The 15,805-nt window shown below is 46.6% G+C and overlaps 3 protein-coding genes across 4 annotated transcripts; all 3 read right to left on the reverse strand.

Annotated features, from left to right (window-relative positions):
* Positions 1–9,272: 9,272 nt before the first annotated feature.
* On the reverse strand, positions 9,273–9,972 carry LOC133919201 (uncharacterized). The gene is made up of 3 exons (XM_062363515.1): positions 9,799–9,972; positions 9,572–9,728; positions 9,273–9,501 (listed from the first exon to the last, which is right to left on the reverse strand). The coding sequence occupies exons 1-3, from the start codon at positions 9,877–9,879 to the stop codon at positions 9,290–9,292; spliced, it is 450 nt and encodes a 149-aa protein (XP_062219499.1). The 5' UTR covers positions 9,880–9,972; the 3' UTR covers positions 9,273–9,289.
* Positions 9,973–11,197: 1,225 nt separating this feature from the next.
* LOC133917964 (uncharacterized) lies at positions 11,198–13,977 on the reverse strand. The gene is made up of 3 exons (XM_062361765.1): positions 13,931–13,977; positions 12,277–12,472; positions 11,198–11,668 (listed from the first exon to the last, which is right to left on the reverse strand). The coding sequence occupies exons 1-3, from the start codon at positions 13,975–13,977 to the stop codon at positions 11,300–11,302; spliced, it is 612 nt and encodes a 203-aa protein (XP_062217749.1). The 3' UTR covers positions 11,198–11,299.
* On the reverse strand, positions 13,644–14,720 carry LOC133917578 (FCS-Like Zinc finger 5-like). Of its 2 annotated transcripts, none has more exons than XM_062361459.1 (2): positions 14,291–14,720; positions 13,644–14,217 (listed from the first exon to the last, which is right to left on the reverse strand). In XM_062361459.1, the coding sequence occupies exons 1-2, from the start codon at positions 14,512–14,514 to the stop codon at positions 14,064–14,066; spliced, it is 378 nt and encodes a 125-aa protein (XP_062217443.1). In that variant the 5' UTR covers positions 14,515–14,720; the 3' UTR covers positions 13,644–14,063. The 2 variants fall into 2 exon arrangements, with proteins under 2 accessions (XP_062217443.1, XP_062217444.1); XM_062361460.1 differs by having other exon boundaries at positions 14,309–14,717.
* Positions 14,721–15,805: the final 1,085 nt, after the last annotated feature.

The following is a 15,805-nucleotide window of genomic DNA, read 5'->3' on the forward strand; positions in this document are numbered from 1 at the left end:
TCGTTTTAATATGGAACATGCAGGAAATAAGTCCACAAAACCCATGGAACGCAAGTGCCTTAGGAATTTTTTTAGCCTATTTAATACTAATATTTTAATAAAAACACGTGAGGATCTAAATTTTCAGAAACTAGCTCATTTTGTCACGCCAAGAGCTTTGACGTGACTCACTACTTAGTCACACAAAGCAGCCTGGTGTGACCGAGATGCCACGCTTGCGGTCGCCCGGCCCGTGCCACGCGGCCTGCCGACGTGGCAGACATGTGTCGCGCCAGGGGCTGGCGCGACTGGAGTCGAGGCCGTCTGTCCCCACTGTGTCGCGCCAAGGGGGCTGGCGCCAAGTTTGGCGTCACACAGCGCCATCCAGGCGGGCGCTCGAGGCCGTCTGTCCCCACCTGTGTCGCGCCAAGGGGGCTGGCCCGACCGGAGTCACGCCACCCCCTTTGGCATGACACAGGTGCATATAGGCCGCGCACTGGCCCTTCTCTCCTGCACCGAGCTCTTTCTTCCTCAGCCAGCCGCGAGCAGGAGCATCTCCAAGCGCCGCCGACGCCCTCCTCCACTCCATTCTCCACCGATTTTAGGCCCGATTCGAAGGGAATTTGAGGGGAAAGAGTCCTAGGAAGGTAGCTCCTCTAATCCCTTCAAGTATTTTTGGTTTTTTCGGTTTGCATTGCTAGTTCTTGGGTAGTTAGGGTTTAGACTTTGATTTTGTTGATCTATGAAATTTTTACGTTTCGGTCTAGATCGGAGCTCACATATCGTGCTATGTATGTATAGTAACGCATATGTATCGTGTGAAATTTATTACATGCAATTGTTTGAGCGTAGGAAATTGAAATACATATAGCTATATTTAATGTATATGAGCAATGCATATTTTTGTGCGTATACAAGTGGTTTTGCATTGTAGAGATGAATTTTAGTCATATTGAAATGTAAAAGGTATGAACGATGACACTTTAGGCTCGTCGAGTTGCGTGTGTTGCTTTTGTATGCATAATATGTACTATTCCGACATTGCGAGTGGCCAAGGGGTTCTTTGTTGTGTTGTATAAACTGCGTGTCTAATTGTCATGTACTGACTATTGCCTACGTTGCATAATGTTAGGCTCCGAATTTACAAGTTCGCATTTGATAATGAAGGAAGATAGAGGAAGAAGATATATTAGCAGACCCTGTTCATATTTTTGCAAATCCTGCTAGACTGAATCTTGTATTTGTGCTGTGGTTTGGACACAAAGGTTAGTAGTTTTGCAAAACTGCTCTGTCCAGTTAGTCACGCCATGACCTCTGGCGTGACTAAACACTTAGTCACACCAGGATGTCTGGCGTGACACAGTTCTTAGTCACGCCAAGGACCTTGGCGTGACACAAGTCTGAGTCACACCGGCCAACTCCACCCCCCCCACCCACCTCGGTCCAGGTCGTGTGCTGCAAATTGCAAAGTCCTGGCGCGACTAAACTATTAGTCACGCCAGGAACCTTGGCATGACACATCAACTAGGTCATGCCGACCACATCCCCCCCCCCACCACGATCCCGGGGGGTGCTGGAAATTGCAAAGGCTTGGCGCGACTAAAACCTTAGTCACGCCAGGGTTTTTGGCGTGACAACACTGCTAATCACGCCAGGGTCTTTGGCGTAACTAACAGTCACGCAGAGAGGGAAAAGGATACGGATCATTGGTATTGTTTTTGAGTTTTGAGGAAGAGAGAAGAACAACGGCTACTTGTTTTGAACTCTTAATTCAAACTCAATTGGTAGTTAACTAGGATACTTCTCATGTGTATTGTTTCCTTGGTTGTTGATTTACTCTACAAATTTTATGTTACATTATCGCAACATTATGGAATAATTATGCTACAAAATCCATTAAAACATATGACCCCAAGAGGAGCAAATTTGTTGGCATATTCCAATTTGGTCGAAATACCAAATATTCATTGCTCACCGACGATGATTACACATCACGTTCACAAATAGTTCATATAGTATAATTAATTCATCTACCCATATGCCCCTAGTACTAATCGTCAGACCCATCATAGAGCACCTCGTCGTCGTCATCGTCCGGGATAACCACAGGCAAATTAGCAACTAGAGCCTTCATTGTCTCTATTTGCACCGTCGTAGCCGCAACATCTTGACTCGCTGTGAGGAATCGTCCAAATAATATTCTAATTAATTACCAGGAGGATCATTATTCATAATCACAACCTCGATGATTAACCAGAATATCATCCCGGTAGTCCCAGCACGTATTTTGTGCCCAAGATCGGAACACATGCCTTTCCAACATGTACATCACAACAAAGCTTAAGAAAGAGCGAGTAATTAACATTATATTACAAGTTCTTAAACATGCAATAAGTTATCAGAATTTACAGCAAAAGAGAGCTAGGAGGAGACTAAAACCTGCTCAACTCCTAACCAGTAAAAGAACTAAGCAGTGGAAGACTAAAAGCTATACAACAAAAGGATATGGAGCCACATGCCCATAGGCTCCATACCAAAACACTGAGTTCGGAGTAGAGTGTGCTACTCCTGCCCGCCACCCTGATCGGCAGGCACAAAGTAGCCAAACACCGCCCCTCCTCGCCGACCTGTGAACCTGCATCAACTTAAGAGCAGCACCCTGAGTACAAAGGTACTCGCAAGTCTTATATAATATGGGTATATAATATCCCGACTCCAAGGATTATGCATTGAACTGTTAGCAAGAGTAGGCCACAAGGTTAAATAAAACATATGCGGTAAGCAACCTAGACATATGTGTGAGCAACTAACTTAACCAACATATATGAAATTACCCTATAACTACCAACTGATCATATGAAACTGAAACTACATTAGTATCAATGTATAACAAGTACCATCTCGACCACCTCCCACATATTCGAACCACAAACCACATATCCGAACCACAAACCATATATCCGAACCATACAACCGAACCAACCACGAGAACTCTACGACCGGGTGCAAATGAAACAATAGCATGCTCATGACCGAGAGCACGACAGTTTAAACTATTTATACACCCTGTAGGGGATACTCCTGGACCCACACGACTCGGGACCATACGGCTTGTGCCACCCGTTAAAGTGCACACAAGGGGGTACCCGTGTCAACCTTTCCCAACCAGCCCCAACCGTGTGTGACATGCAACGCTCGGCGTGGCGGTACCAGAACTACTCCCGGAGCAAACTAGTACCGCTTACAAGGCCGCCCGCTCACACTGTCGTTATTCAGGCCCCACAAAGCCACAACTGCGAAGGTATTCGGCTCGCCTTACCATTAGATCGGCATGTGGTGAGTAAGGTAAGTGCTTACTATTAGATCGGCATGTGGTGAGTAAGGTATTCGGCTCGTCTTACCATTAGATCGGCATGCGGTTTCATGATTTTTGGAGTTCGGATGAATTAATTATGAATTTTACAAGTTATCAGCACAGGCTGATGAACAGTGCACCCGGATACTCCGGGGTACCAGAAACTCTGGGAGACTCTCCGGCAGCACCCTCTTTGTTATTTTCGGCTGGGGCTCACCCGGAGACTCCGGGGATGGTCAGATACTCGGGGAAAGCTCCAGAATTGGACTGTTTTTAGGGGAAAAAAATGCCCGAAACGAATTGCGATCTTCTTCAAACCAAAAGGGAACATGTTTGAGCTAGTTCAAGGGTTCTAGAACTCATTTAACAACCTAAAACTCCATTCCTAACTCAAATTCATCTAATTCCTCAAATTAGGTCTAAAACATACAAAAATGCCCAAACTTCACCACCTAGCTCCAAATTCGGATTTCGACCAACCAAATGCGTATCCAAGCCATGGGAAGCCTAGAGGACTTACCCAAGGTGCTTTGCCGAGGTTGGGGACCGCCGGGAGAAGGAGAAAATGGTGGGAAATCGAAGAGTTCCGGTGTTCTTCACTTTTCAACCCTAACACCAAAAGACATCCAAATCGGCTCAAATCCTTCGGGAATGAGCAAACAAATTGGAGGAATGGAATGATTGTGAGCTTGTGATCGCAATGGTACCATATGCATACCTTGTTCCGGCTCCTAGAGCGCGGATTTGAGGGAGAAAGGAGAGAGGGAGTGAGAGGGAGAGTGAGGGGGAGCTCCCTTGCTTTGACTGGTTGGGAGAGGAGAGAGGCACGAGAGTGAGAGTGAGGGAGCAGGTGGGGCTGCTGCCCAAGTGGAGGGAGAGATAGTGGGGCCGGGTGGGTCCCACATATTAGAGAGAAAGAGGTCTATTTTAACTGCGAATTTAATTTTTTCTCTTCCGAATTTCTTTCTCTCATCCAATTGATTTCAAACAAAGTACTTTAGTACGTCAAAATAATTTACCTCAAAAATAATTATGACGCTAATGATGCATGATTAAGCTTAATCACGCGATTATGAAATTTGGGACGTGACAAACCTCCCCCCTCCCCCCTTAAAAGGAATCTCGCCCCGAGATTCAGTACGAGTCGGGGAAGAGCACAATGAGTCTAGGAACCACGCTGTGAGAGATAGAATCCAATGAACATTTCCATTTAACAAGGCGATGAACATATACATGCGAAATGTTCCAACTGTGCAAAATTTACAACAACTTTTCCAAGCCTGCAAAGAGCTCGGGATACTCGGAGCGGATCTTATCCTCACGCTGCCAAGTTGCCTCATCTTCTGAGTGGTTGCTCCATTGGACTTTGATGAATTTGATGGAACTTCGCCGTGTCTGGCGTTCAGCTTCGTCCAAGATACGAAGTGGCCGCTCACAATATGTCAAGTCCGGTTGCAACTCTTGGGGTGCAATATCGACAACTTCCATCGGGACTCGGAGACATTTCTTCAATTGTGACACATGGAACACATTGTGCACGACGGAGAGAGACGAAGGCAAGTCCAGTTGATATGCCACCTCTCCACGTCGAGCAACAATCTGGAATGGTCCCACGTATCGAGGCGCTAACTTGCCTCGAACTTGGAATCGGCGAACACCCTTGAGAGGTGAAACCTTGAGGTATACATAATCTCCAATTGTGAACTCGAGGTCTCGACGGCGACGATCGACATAGCTCTTTTGCCGGGATTGAGCCATAAGAAGACTCTTGCGGATATTCAGAACATGATCTTCCGCCTCCTTGACCAAATCCAGACCTAGAAAAGCCCGTTCACCGGATTCGGACCAATTTAGTGGCATTCGGCATCTTCGGCCATAGAGAGCTTCAAACGGCGATATCTCGATACTCGTTTGGAAGCTGTTGTTGTAGGAGAACTCCGCGACTGGCAAGCATATGTCCCACCTCTTCCCATAAGTGAGAACACAGGCATAGAGCATATCTTCACAAATCTGATTCACCCGCTCAGTTTGACCGTCTGTCTGAGGATGATATGTCGTGCTGTGAAAAAGCTCGGTTTCCATAGCCTCTTGGAAACTCCTCCAGAAATGAGAAGTGAATTGTGTGCCTCGATCAGAAATGATCTTCTTTGGAATACCATGAAGGCAAACTATCCTAGTGAGGTACAACTCCGCATATTGCTTGGCCAAAAATGTGGTCTTAACGGGCAAGAAATGAGCGAACTTCGTCAATCGGTCCACAATCACCCATATAGAGTCGTACCCATTCGAGGTCTTCGGCAAGCCGATAATGAAATCCATTCCAATTTCCTCCCACTTCTAGGAAGGAATGGGCAAAGGCTGAAGTGTACCGGCTGGCTTGAGGTGCTCAGTCTTCACCCTTCGGTAGACATCACACTCGGAGACATACCGAGCGATTTCTCGCTTCATGCAAGTCCACCAAAATCTCGGCTTGAGGTCTTGATACATTTTTGTGCTTCCCGGATGAATAGAGAGCAATGAATCATGAGCCTCATCAAAAATCTTCTTCCTCAAAGCCTCAACCTTCGGAACCACGAGACGGTTCCCAAACCACAGAATGCCCTGCTCATCTTCAAAAATGCATAAGGCCTGACCGATCTTCATCTTCTCTCTGATTCGAGCTATGCCTTTGTCATCCTTTTGAGCTGCCTTGATCTCATCCAGAAGAGTGGACTTGATCTCCAGGTTGGCAATGAATCCATCTGTGACCATCTCGAGCCCAAGCCGCCGGAACTCATCACAAAGTGTGGAATTTTCGGGCTCGACCCTAAGACAATGGCAATGAGCTTTCCGGCTCAAGGCATCGGCAACCACATTCGCCTTGTCGGGGTGATAATGAACTTCCAGCTCGTAGTCCTTAATCAGCTCGAGCCATCTTCGCTGCCTCATATTCAAATCTGCTTGAGTGAAGATGTACTTCAAACTCTTGTGAAACGTATAGATACGGCACAAGTTTCCCAGCAAGTAATGACGCCAAATCTTCAGAGCGTGCACAATAGCAGCAAGCTCTAAGTCACGTGTCGGATAATTCTCCTCGTGGCGCTTCAACTATCGTGAGGCATAAGCGACAACCCTGCATTCTTGCATAAGGACACATCCGAGGCCCATGCGAGAAGTATCGCAATAGACATCGAAATCCTTGCTCATATCGGGCTGAGCGAGAATTAGAGCGGTCGTGAGCAGCTTCTTCAAGGTCTGAAAGGCGGACTCACACTCACTTGACCACTCGAACTGGTTGCCCTGCTTCAACAATTCGGTCATTGGCTTGGCAATTTTGGAGAAGTTCTCAATGAACCGGCGGTAATAGCCCGCAAGTCCGAGAAAACTCCGGATGTCAGTGACATTCCTGGGCTGCACGCAATTGAGCACATCCTGCACCTTGCTCGGGTCGACTGCAACACCATTTTCTAACAGAACATGACCCAGAAAAGCTACCTCCCTAAGCCAGAACTCGCACTTGCTGAACTTAGCATCAAGTTGATGATTTCTGAGTCGGCCAAGGACAATACGGAGGTGCTCAACATGTTCTGCATCAGTCTTGGAGTATATAAGAATGTCGTCGATGAAAACCATGACAAACTTATCCAATTCCTCCATGAACACCGTGTTCATCAAGTACATGAAAATGCCGGTGCATTCATCAATCCGAAGGACATTACGGTGAATTCATATAGGCCATAGCGAGTCGAGAAAGCCGTCTTCGGAATATCCCCTGGTCGGACTTTGATCTGATGATAGCCCAGTCTTAAGTCAATATTTGAGAAAACCCGGGCTCCAGTCAATTGATCAAACAGAATATCAATCATAGGGAGAGGATATTTGTTCTTGATAATGACCTCATTCAACGGACGGTAATCAACACACATCCGCAGGGTACCATCCTTCTTCTTCACAAAGAGTGCCGAGCATCCCCAAGGAGAGGAGCTCGGACGAATGAACCCCTTCTCCAGCAACTCCTTCAACTGCTTCTTCGATTCCGCTAATTCATTAGGTGGCATCCGATACGACCTCTTCGAGATTGGAGCTGCACCGGGCACGAGATCAATAGAAAACTCGACTGCTCGATCGGGCGGCATTCTGAGCAACTCATACGGAAAGACATCCGGGAATTCCCACACCACAGGAATCTCATCATGTCTACGGTGGGGACAACCTTCAAGGCGAAGAGATAAGATTTGACACCCTCAAGCTTCAATTGAATTTGGGTGCTGGACGGACCACTTAGAGTAACTGTCCTCTGAGCACAATCCATAATAGCTTCATTTTTGGTGAGCCAGTTCGTTCCCAAAATGACATATATCCCCTTTGGGTCCATCACCAGCAAGTTTGCACCAAAATGCGTCTCATTGATAATGACCGATACTCTGGGCACACACTGACTCACTAGAATCTTGGCCCCGGGTGCATCGATGACATACGGTGAAGTGGTGGCACTGACTTTCAGCCCGTGCCGCCAGGTATATCTCGTAGCTATGAATGAGTGAGAGGCTCCGAAATCAAACAGAACCAATGCAGGAATGACGACAGAATTGAAACTCATACTCAACGTACCCATCAGGACGTATCACCCTCCTGAACCTCGTCAGCGTTGGTGTGGCGTGCTTGGCCATGCTTGGGGACGTGGGTCGCTTGAGAGGACTGTGGCGCAGACTGAGCCGGTGGTGGCCTTGGAGCGGTCACCACGACTCCCGGCTTCGGATATGGGCAATCTCGAGCATAGTAGCCGACACGACCGCAGTTGTAGCACGGGCCGCCGGGACCACTTGTCACGCTCACTTGGGAGCCGATGGGTCTTGTAGGCTATCCTTGTGAAGCGGAGAAAGCTAGACGCTGCACCAGCCACATTGGTCGTGGAGCAGTCGGTGCCGACACGCAAGATGGTGAGGCTGACTCTCAGTGCGAGCGTGTTGAGAGCTCCCGCCCATGGAAGGCGACGGACCCCTCTTGCGCTTGTTCTCCTCCTGGTGGTTCTTGAGCTTGAACTCCACCGTGAGCGAGGTGCTCACAAGTTTGTTGAAATCGGCGAACTCGTTAACGAAGCGGTATTGTTTCCGCTCGTCGATGCTCACTTCATCTAGAGCATATTGTGCAAGGTGGTTGAACACCTGCACATATTCCATCACCGATCGGCCTCCCTGCTTGAGGTCCATGAACTCCCGTCGCTTGATCTCCATAAGGCCCTTGGGAATTTGGAAATCCCGGAATGCCTGGCGGAACTCCGCCCAAGATACCCGATGATTGGCAGGGTGCTTGGCCAGGTAGTTGGACCACCACGCGCCTGCCGGGCCCTGAAGTTGGTGGGTGGCGTAGAGCACCTTCTCGTGATCCTCGCATCTGAGGAGAGCAAGTTTCTGCTCGATCGTCCGAAACTAGTGGTCGGCATCCAGAGGATCCTCAGCCCGCGAGAAGACCAGCGGCTGAGTCCTCAGGAAATCTGAGAAATCATCTCGACGCCCGGCTCTACCCCCTCCATGAGGAGCCGTGTTGCGCACGAGAGCCTCCAGAAGCGCCTGATTAGTCTGGCGGGTCTGCTCAATCTGCATGAGCACCTCCGCCATGCTCGGTGATGGAGGTGGTGGAGGGTTGTTTTCATTAGAACCCTCGGGAAGATCTCTCAAATTGCCACGGGTTCTCATCCTAGAGCCTTTATTGTCTCTATTTGCACTATCGTAGCCACAACATCTTGACCCGCTGTGAGGAACCGTCCAAATAATATTCTAATTAATTACTAGAAGGATCATTATTCATAATCACAACCTTGATGATTAACTAGAATATCATCCCGGTAGTGTAAGTTAGGAAACATGCATCATATGTATCAGCAAGGTACGCCCTCCCACTGGCCCTAACTTGTAGCCGTTTGCCATCGTCTACGCAGTATATGTACGCATTCATGATCTGTACGCAAATAACAATTCACTTTAGATGATATGTTAATATTTGCATAGGAATAATATATATAGGTTTAGTTACTTGGTCGTCCAGCCATCTGTCCTTATGAAAAAGAATTTCCAGATTATTTCTTGTTATGACAATATCTTTGATATGCACCAATTGTTCATTGTCCGTCGAGGACTTGATGTATTCAATAGTAGGAGCATCTTGATCGCTGCACTTAAAATCAGCATCTGCAAGTTAGGATGGCAAATAGTTAGATTTTGAACTTATGAAGGGAATTATAATTGAACCTGGTCATACTTTTTGTCATGTATAGTGGCTGCGTTGGCTTGTTCTGGCCATAGTAAACAAAGTCACCGTCCTTGTCATATATTGATTTATGTTGCCTTTTTGACGGAGACCTTAATCGATTTGCACCGTGTGGGTCTGCTGGCTGTTTCTTCCGTTTGCGAGTAGCCTGTAAGAGGTATTGTTGGTATATATTACTGCAAAAAAACAGTTTTTATCAAGATGTGATAGCACAATACCTTTGTTTGCGATGATTTGTTGATAGTTTTCTTCCCGTGTGATTTGTTTTGATTACGACCAAATTCGTCGTCTGCGAACATGTTCGGCGCAGGTTGCTTGTCTCCTGTTGTTTGCCAACCTGCAATGATGAATTCTTCAATGTATGAATTAGGAATGGTTGCACATACATATGCAAGTAATTCGAAGTAAAACATCAAGGGAATCACCATAAAATCTTTTATGAATTTAGTCAACAGTCTGTGTGTCAATTTAGATCGTCTAGCTGTCGATTCACTTGTTTGTTGAATTTTTTCCATACCATCATCAAACTTTTGTTCTTAAGTCTGAGAAGCACTGTCATGCCATGGTGTGATCCCTGCATCATTGGACTGGTGATAAGAGGTAATATTTTATTTGTAGTTGTAGGATATTAATAACACATACCTCGTCGTTGCTTCTATGTGATTGGTGGTTTTCAAATGGATCTGGGTATGGGAGTGGTCACGTTATGTCATCAACAATCTATTTCAGAAGTACCAAGATAAATTTGTTAGCAGCAACAAAGATGACAAAATGAATTCGAATACAAGATATGTGCAGCGTGTTACCCTTCCTACTCCAAATCCATGTATCCGTTGAATTATGTCTCGCCCGAGTTCTCGTGACTCATCCCAGTACTGAGAGAGTGGTTTTTCGCCTCCAGATAGGCGTATGGTTCTGTCAATATGTAGAACACTTACCTTTTCTCAATACCATACCTGCAGGCGACAAGAAAATACATGTAGTGTACGCCAGTTAGTTTGTACATTGTTGCATATGTGGGCTTACATCATAAACAAATTGACAGAGTAAATATCCATCAATTATTCAACAATCACATATTTTTGGCAACATATTATAGAGATAGTGTGTTTACTACTTATTCGTAAACACTTGAGGGAATAATATAAAATCAAAATTATACTTTCACCGGTCAATATACATGAACTTGTTCGGATCATCGTATGAAAGAATATTCTAAGAGCTGTAACACCTAATCTGGATGCTGTAAAAGCAGAATCATACTTTCACTAGCCAATATACATGAACATGTTCAGATCATCGTATGAAAAAATCTTCTAAGAGCTGTAACACCTAATCTGGATGCTGTAAAAGCAGAATCATACTTTCACTAGCCAATATACATGAACATGTTCAGTAGCCAATATCTGAGGAGATTGGGGAATAAACAATTTGTGTTGATTGTGTGGCGAATTTTCTACTTGCACTAGGTTGCCATTGTCGACGTACTCGTAGACAATTATCCTGAGATAACAAGCAAGATAGGTAGGTACGACATACACCAAACAAGTTACCAGTACAAGCAATGCGATAATGCAAAATTAAGGTATCATCAATGTGGGAGGAAAATGGCCAAGAAGAGAAAGGGCAGATCTATCGATTTACAAAGAACTAAGAATACATCTACTGCATATTCTTACCGACCGCTAGAGAGCAGGGGTTGGAGATCTAGATGGGAGATCAGGGCTTGTTGCGAGACGATGGGATGTTGTGAGGGAAAATGTAGGACAACTGCATGGACAGCCTCGGGCCATAGATGCCGTAGCCAACCTCGCCGACAATGGGCTCGAGCGCGACGCCGCCCCTCCCGCGCGCTGCCGCCTTCTCTCGCGAGCGCCGCCGCGGATGCTGTATCCGCCCTCGCCGACGACGTGCAATCGCGTGCCGCCCCTCCCGCACGCCGTCGCCTTCTATCGCGCGCGCCACCGCTGTAGCCGCACTCGACCGCGTCGCCTCCCCTCCCGCGCGCCTCCGCCTTCTCTCGCGCGCACTTGCTTCTTTCGCGCGCACGTCCTCGAGCGCGCCTCCGCCCGTCCCGCGCGCCGCCGCCTTCTTTCGCGAGCGTTGCAGCGTGAATGAAGCGATTATTTGGTTGAAAGATTATCCGGGGAGTATGTATTAAAAAAAAGACTGTAGTGCCCTTTAATGATATGATGAGTAATTATTAAAACTACTGTCATAATTAAAAAAATATCTAATTACATAAACGATGTAATTTGATTTATATTACCTCTAACCTATAGATAGTATGGGCCACCGTAAAAGTGCTCTAAACTTTAAATGATACGGTCATAACTCATATAACAGTTCTTTCCTATCCTATCCTCGGCGGTATGAAACTTCGCAAAATGCTAACAATGAACTCCAAAATAAGCCCTATAAGCACAGATTACAGCCATTTTTGAGCTTCCACCCCTCCAAGTCATGGTTTAACTTCAAGACTAACTAAATCTACATCCAAGAAACTGTTTTACACAATTGGAGCGACTAAGTAGTACACAACACAACAAGGATCCATTCAAAGTCACCAAGAACCGCTAGCACCATACACACGCAGCTAGCACGACAAACCTCCTTCCGCACGTAAATCCAAGAAAAACTAAAGAAACAACAAACACATAGAGGTCGCGAGTAGTCGCGCAGGCGACTGTTCGTACCAGCTGACGCGACTGGCGAGAAGAAAAGCGGCACCAGGAGGAGGAGGAGGGTGAAACTGGCCGTCGGGCGCGGGCGCGCGGGTGGTCCCATCGGGAGCAGCCTGCCCACCGGCGGGGGCGGGTCGACGACGAGGGGTGGGCGGGGGGGGGGGGATCGATGCGCCTCGCGGCGTCTCGGACTATACAAGTCAACAGCCTCCGCGTCGGAGCAAAGGGGTCTCTCGAGCCACCAGAGATGTTCGATTATGCCTCGTGATTCGTGCAGAGACAGAGCGCTCGTGGCGCAGATTAATGGGCCGGTCGCAGCACTAAAGCCCAGCAACATAACACGGCCTGGTTTCGCTCGCTTTCAGCCCGCTGGTCGCCAAACCCACCCGCAGCGTTCGTTTGGATAGACCCTTTTTTTTTTTACCTCTTTTCTGAAAAAAAACCAGAAATCTAAGCGGCTGCTTTCTGTCCTGGTTTTTTTATGGTTTTGGTTGGATAAGAAAATGATTGTGACTGAAATGAACTAAAAGTTGATAAGTAAACTAAGATGAGCTTTTCTGACTTTTGATATGTTGAGAAGCTAAAAGTTTATTCAAAACCAACAATCAAAATTCAACAGTCATAACTGTTTTCTCAGCTAGCCAAAAGCTCTAAAGTCATAGCCTATCTAAATGGAGCCTTAGTATCATATCGCCTGGCGAGACCGGATGCTATATAAGGAGGGGCACATGACGAGAGCAACTTACACATTTAGTACCATATCGCCTGGCGAGACCGGATGCTATATAAGGAGGGGCACATGACCAGAGCAACTTATACATTTTTCGGCCTTTGGGGAATTTTTTGTGCAAACATGCAAACAACTAATGACACATGTCTAATACCCATCTAAAGGCTACGGTTGATTCTACTAGTGAAGGGATTGATTTGCAAAGAACCTTCGTGTGGTCATAAAATATCACAAAATAATTCCTCAACAGGTAAGATGGTGGAATCAACTACAGCTTTTAAATGAGGATCAAGTAGACAACATTTACGATTTACACTTATTTACTAGTTTATACCCAAGATTTCCTCCTTTCTTACTAAGATGAAGTGTAAAACGTGTTCTTTATCATATGTGTGCCATGTGTCTATAATATGTTAAATTTGTTTCTGGTTTGGGGGGGGGGGGGCTGTCACGTTAGCTTGCTACCTGGCTCTCGGGCATCGTTGCACTACCCCCAATCAAGTTAATTTGATTTATTTATTTATTTTTTATTTTTATTTTTTTGCTTCCTTTTGCTGGTTCGATACTCGCACGGGCCCTCTCGATCGAGAGTCTGAAACTAGTCTATGTGGGCCAAGTTACACTCGTGGGCTGAGTAAATTGAGTATGATTTCCGCCTCCAAATACTGGTAATGTATTACTTCATCAAAGACAAAGAAACTCCATGATAACCAACAGAATACAACAGAAAAAAAGAAAGAAACTCCATCAATCAACATTCTTTGAAAGATAGCAGCAGCCGATACAACATCCAAGCCGTTAACCAACTCCTTGACCGTAGTTGATTTTCCGCTGTTCCAGAGGAGAGGCGTGCGTGCCACAAACTTCAAACTTCACGTGGGTCCAAGTCGGCCCATCTTATCCAGCCAGATGCCACGTACCGGTGTCTGCACGCACCTGGGCCCCACGCGGATGAGCTGGCACCCTGTCAGGGAGACCTCCATTCTTAATCCCTCTCTCCCTAACTAATCTCTCTCGGATCTCCCCTGAAACAAGGGGCTCCGGCTAAGTTGGTTCGTCGACTGATTCATCAGCGGCTGTCTGTTTGCTGGTTAATCAGTACGCAAAGCCGCCGCCGCCGGATCGCCTGCTGCCGCGCAAGGGCGCCGCCGCCGTTCCCGGCGTCCTCGTCGATGAAGATCTGCCGGCACCGGCACTCCACGCTGCAGAACGCCCTGTCACCTCTGCATGCATGGGCACACGTGCACGTGTAAGGAAACGAGCAGATCAACCTTGCAGCCGCGGATCGAGACGTACGTGTTGACCCTAACCGACCTGTACATGTAGATGTCCCTTCCCTCGGCGAGCTCCTTGTGGCACAGCGAGCAGCGCTGCAAGAAGGAGGAGCTCACGGCCGGCGGCGGCGAGACCTGCTGCTGCCTGGGGCTGTGGAGGAGGAGGGTGGCCTTGCTGATGATCTGAGGCTTCCCGGGGTGGTTCTTGTGGTGGGTGGTCTCCAGGAGAACACTCAGCCCGGCCATGGAGAGCCAGCCAGAATAGACTACTGTGGATCGGATGCAAGGGGCTGCAGGATTTTCAATCTTTTCCAGCACCTCTAATTAAAATGCTTCTCTAAATCTCTCTTCTTCCTTTTGTGTGTGTGAGATTTTTGTTTCATGGAAGGGGCCTTGGTGCTTGCTTATAAAGGAGGAGGGGTGTGTGTGGGGTGCGCTGATGGTGATGGAGCAGGTTAACCAGGTGGGTTCTGACTGGAGAGTGAGGTGCCAATGCAACACCTTCAAATAAAAGAACACTCGTATTAATATCTTGGACAATATTTACGGATAGGTTTCTTGTATCTACGAAATAACCGTGAACAAATTTTGAAACATATTATAATATTAGGTTTCTTTGGGAGATGGAATCATATTCAACCAAGTTTGGCCCATATTTCGTTTACTATCAATTTTTTTTTAAAGAGTTCCTCTTCAATATGTACATCAACTCATTAATTTTCACCAGAAAAGTCTGCATGCAAAGTAGTAGGCTTGCGTCTTGAGATCACGTTTTTCTTTCTTTTAGAAGGAGGGAGATCACGTTTGAAGGTGGCGACCGTAGTTAAGCCATTTACCAAACGATGAAATAATATAATAATATAGTGGTCCACTTCCAGTCCCAGATAATAATGAGGCTAAAGATAGCTAAATGGACCGTTCGACCCGGTACGGATCCATTGAGGCACGACCTATTTAGGTGCTCAATTTCAGCCTAGCTAAGGTCCATTTAAGATTGGGTCGTGCCGTACCAAACCATATGCCTCGATTCGAGCCTAGGCAAGGCTCATTTAAGATCGGATCGTGCCGTGCCGGCCCGCGACACGGTAGGCCCGATGACTTTTTTTGGCTCATCAGCCCGTCAATTTGCGGAAAATTGAAAAAAAATTTATAAAAACTTGCTTTCACTCGAAATCGAACACCCAACCTTCTACTTAAAGTCAAACACACTACCATTACACCACATATCATATATGGTATTAAATCTAAATAAATTATATAAAATATTAAAAATATATGAACAGTTAAACGGGTCGTGTCGTGCTGGCCTGTCGTGCCGCAGCTCCGGCTCAGGCACGCCCCAAATCATCGTGTCGTGCCGTACCTGGATCATACCAATAGTATCGTACCTCGGGTCGACTCATGTTGCACAACCCATTTAGACATCTTTAAATGAGGCAGTGAATCTCCGTGGATGTCCATGGCTAGACACTCAAATCAAATGGGCCTGCAAATGGTGAAGCAGATGCAAACCAATGGAGGAGCAATGTTTTTTATT

Source organism: Phragmites australis, chromosome 5 (assembly GCF_958298935.1).
Source record: "Phragmites australis chromosome 5, lpPhrAust1.1, whole genome shotgun sequence".
Classification (NCBI taxonomy): domain Eukaryota; kingdom Viridiplantae; phylum Streptophyta; class Magnoliopsida; order Poales; family Poaceae; genus Phragmites; species Phragmites australis.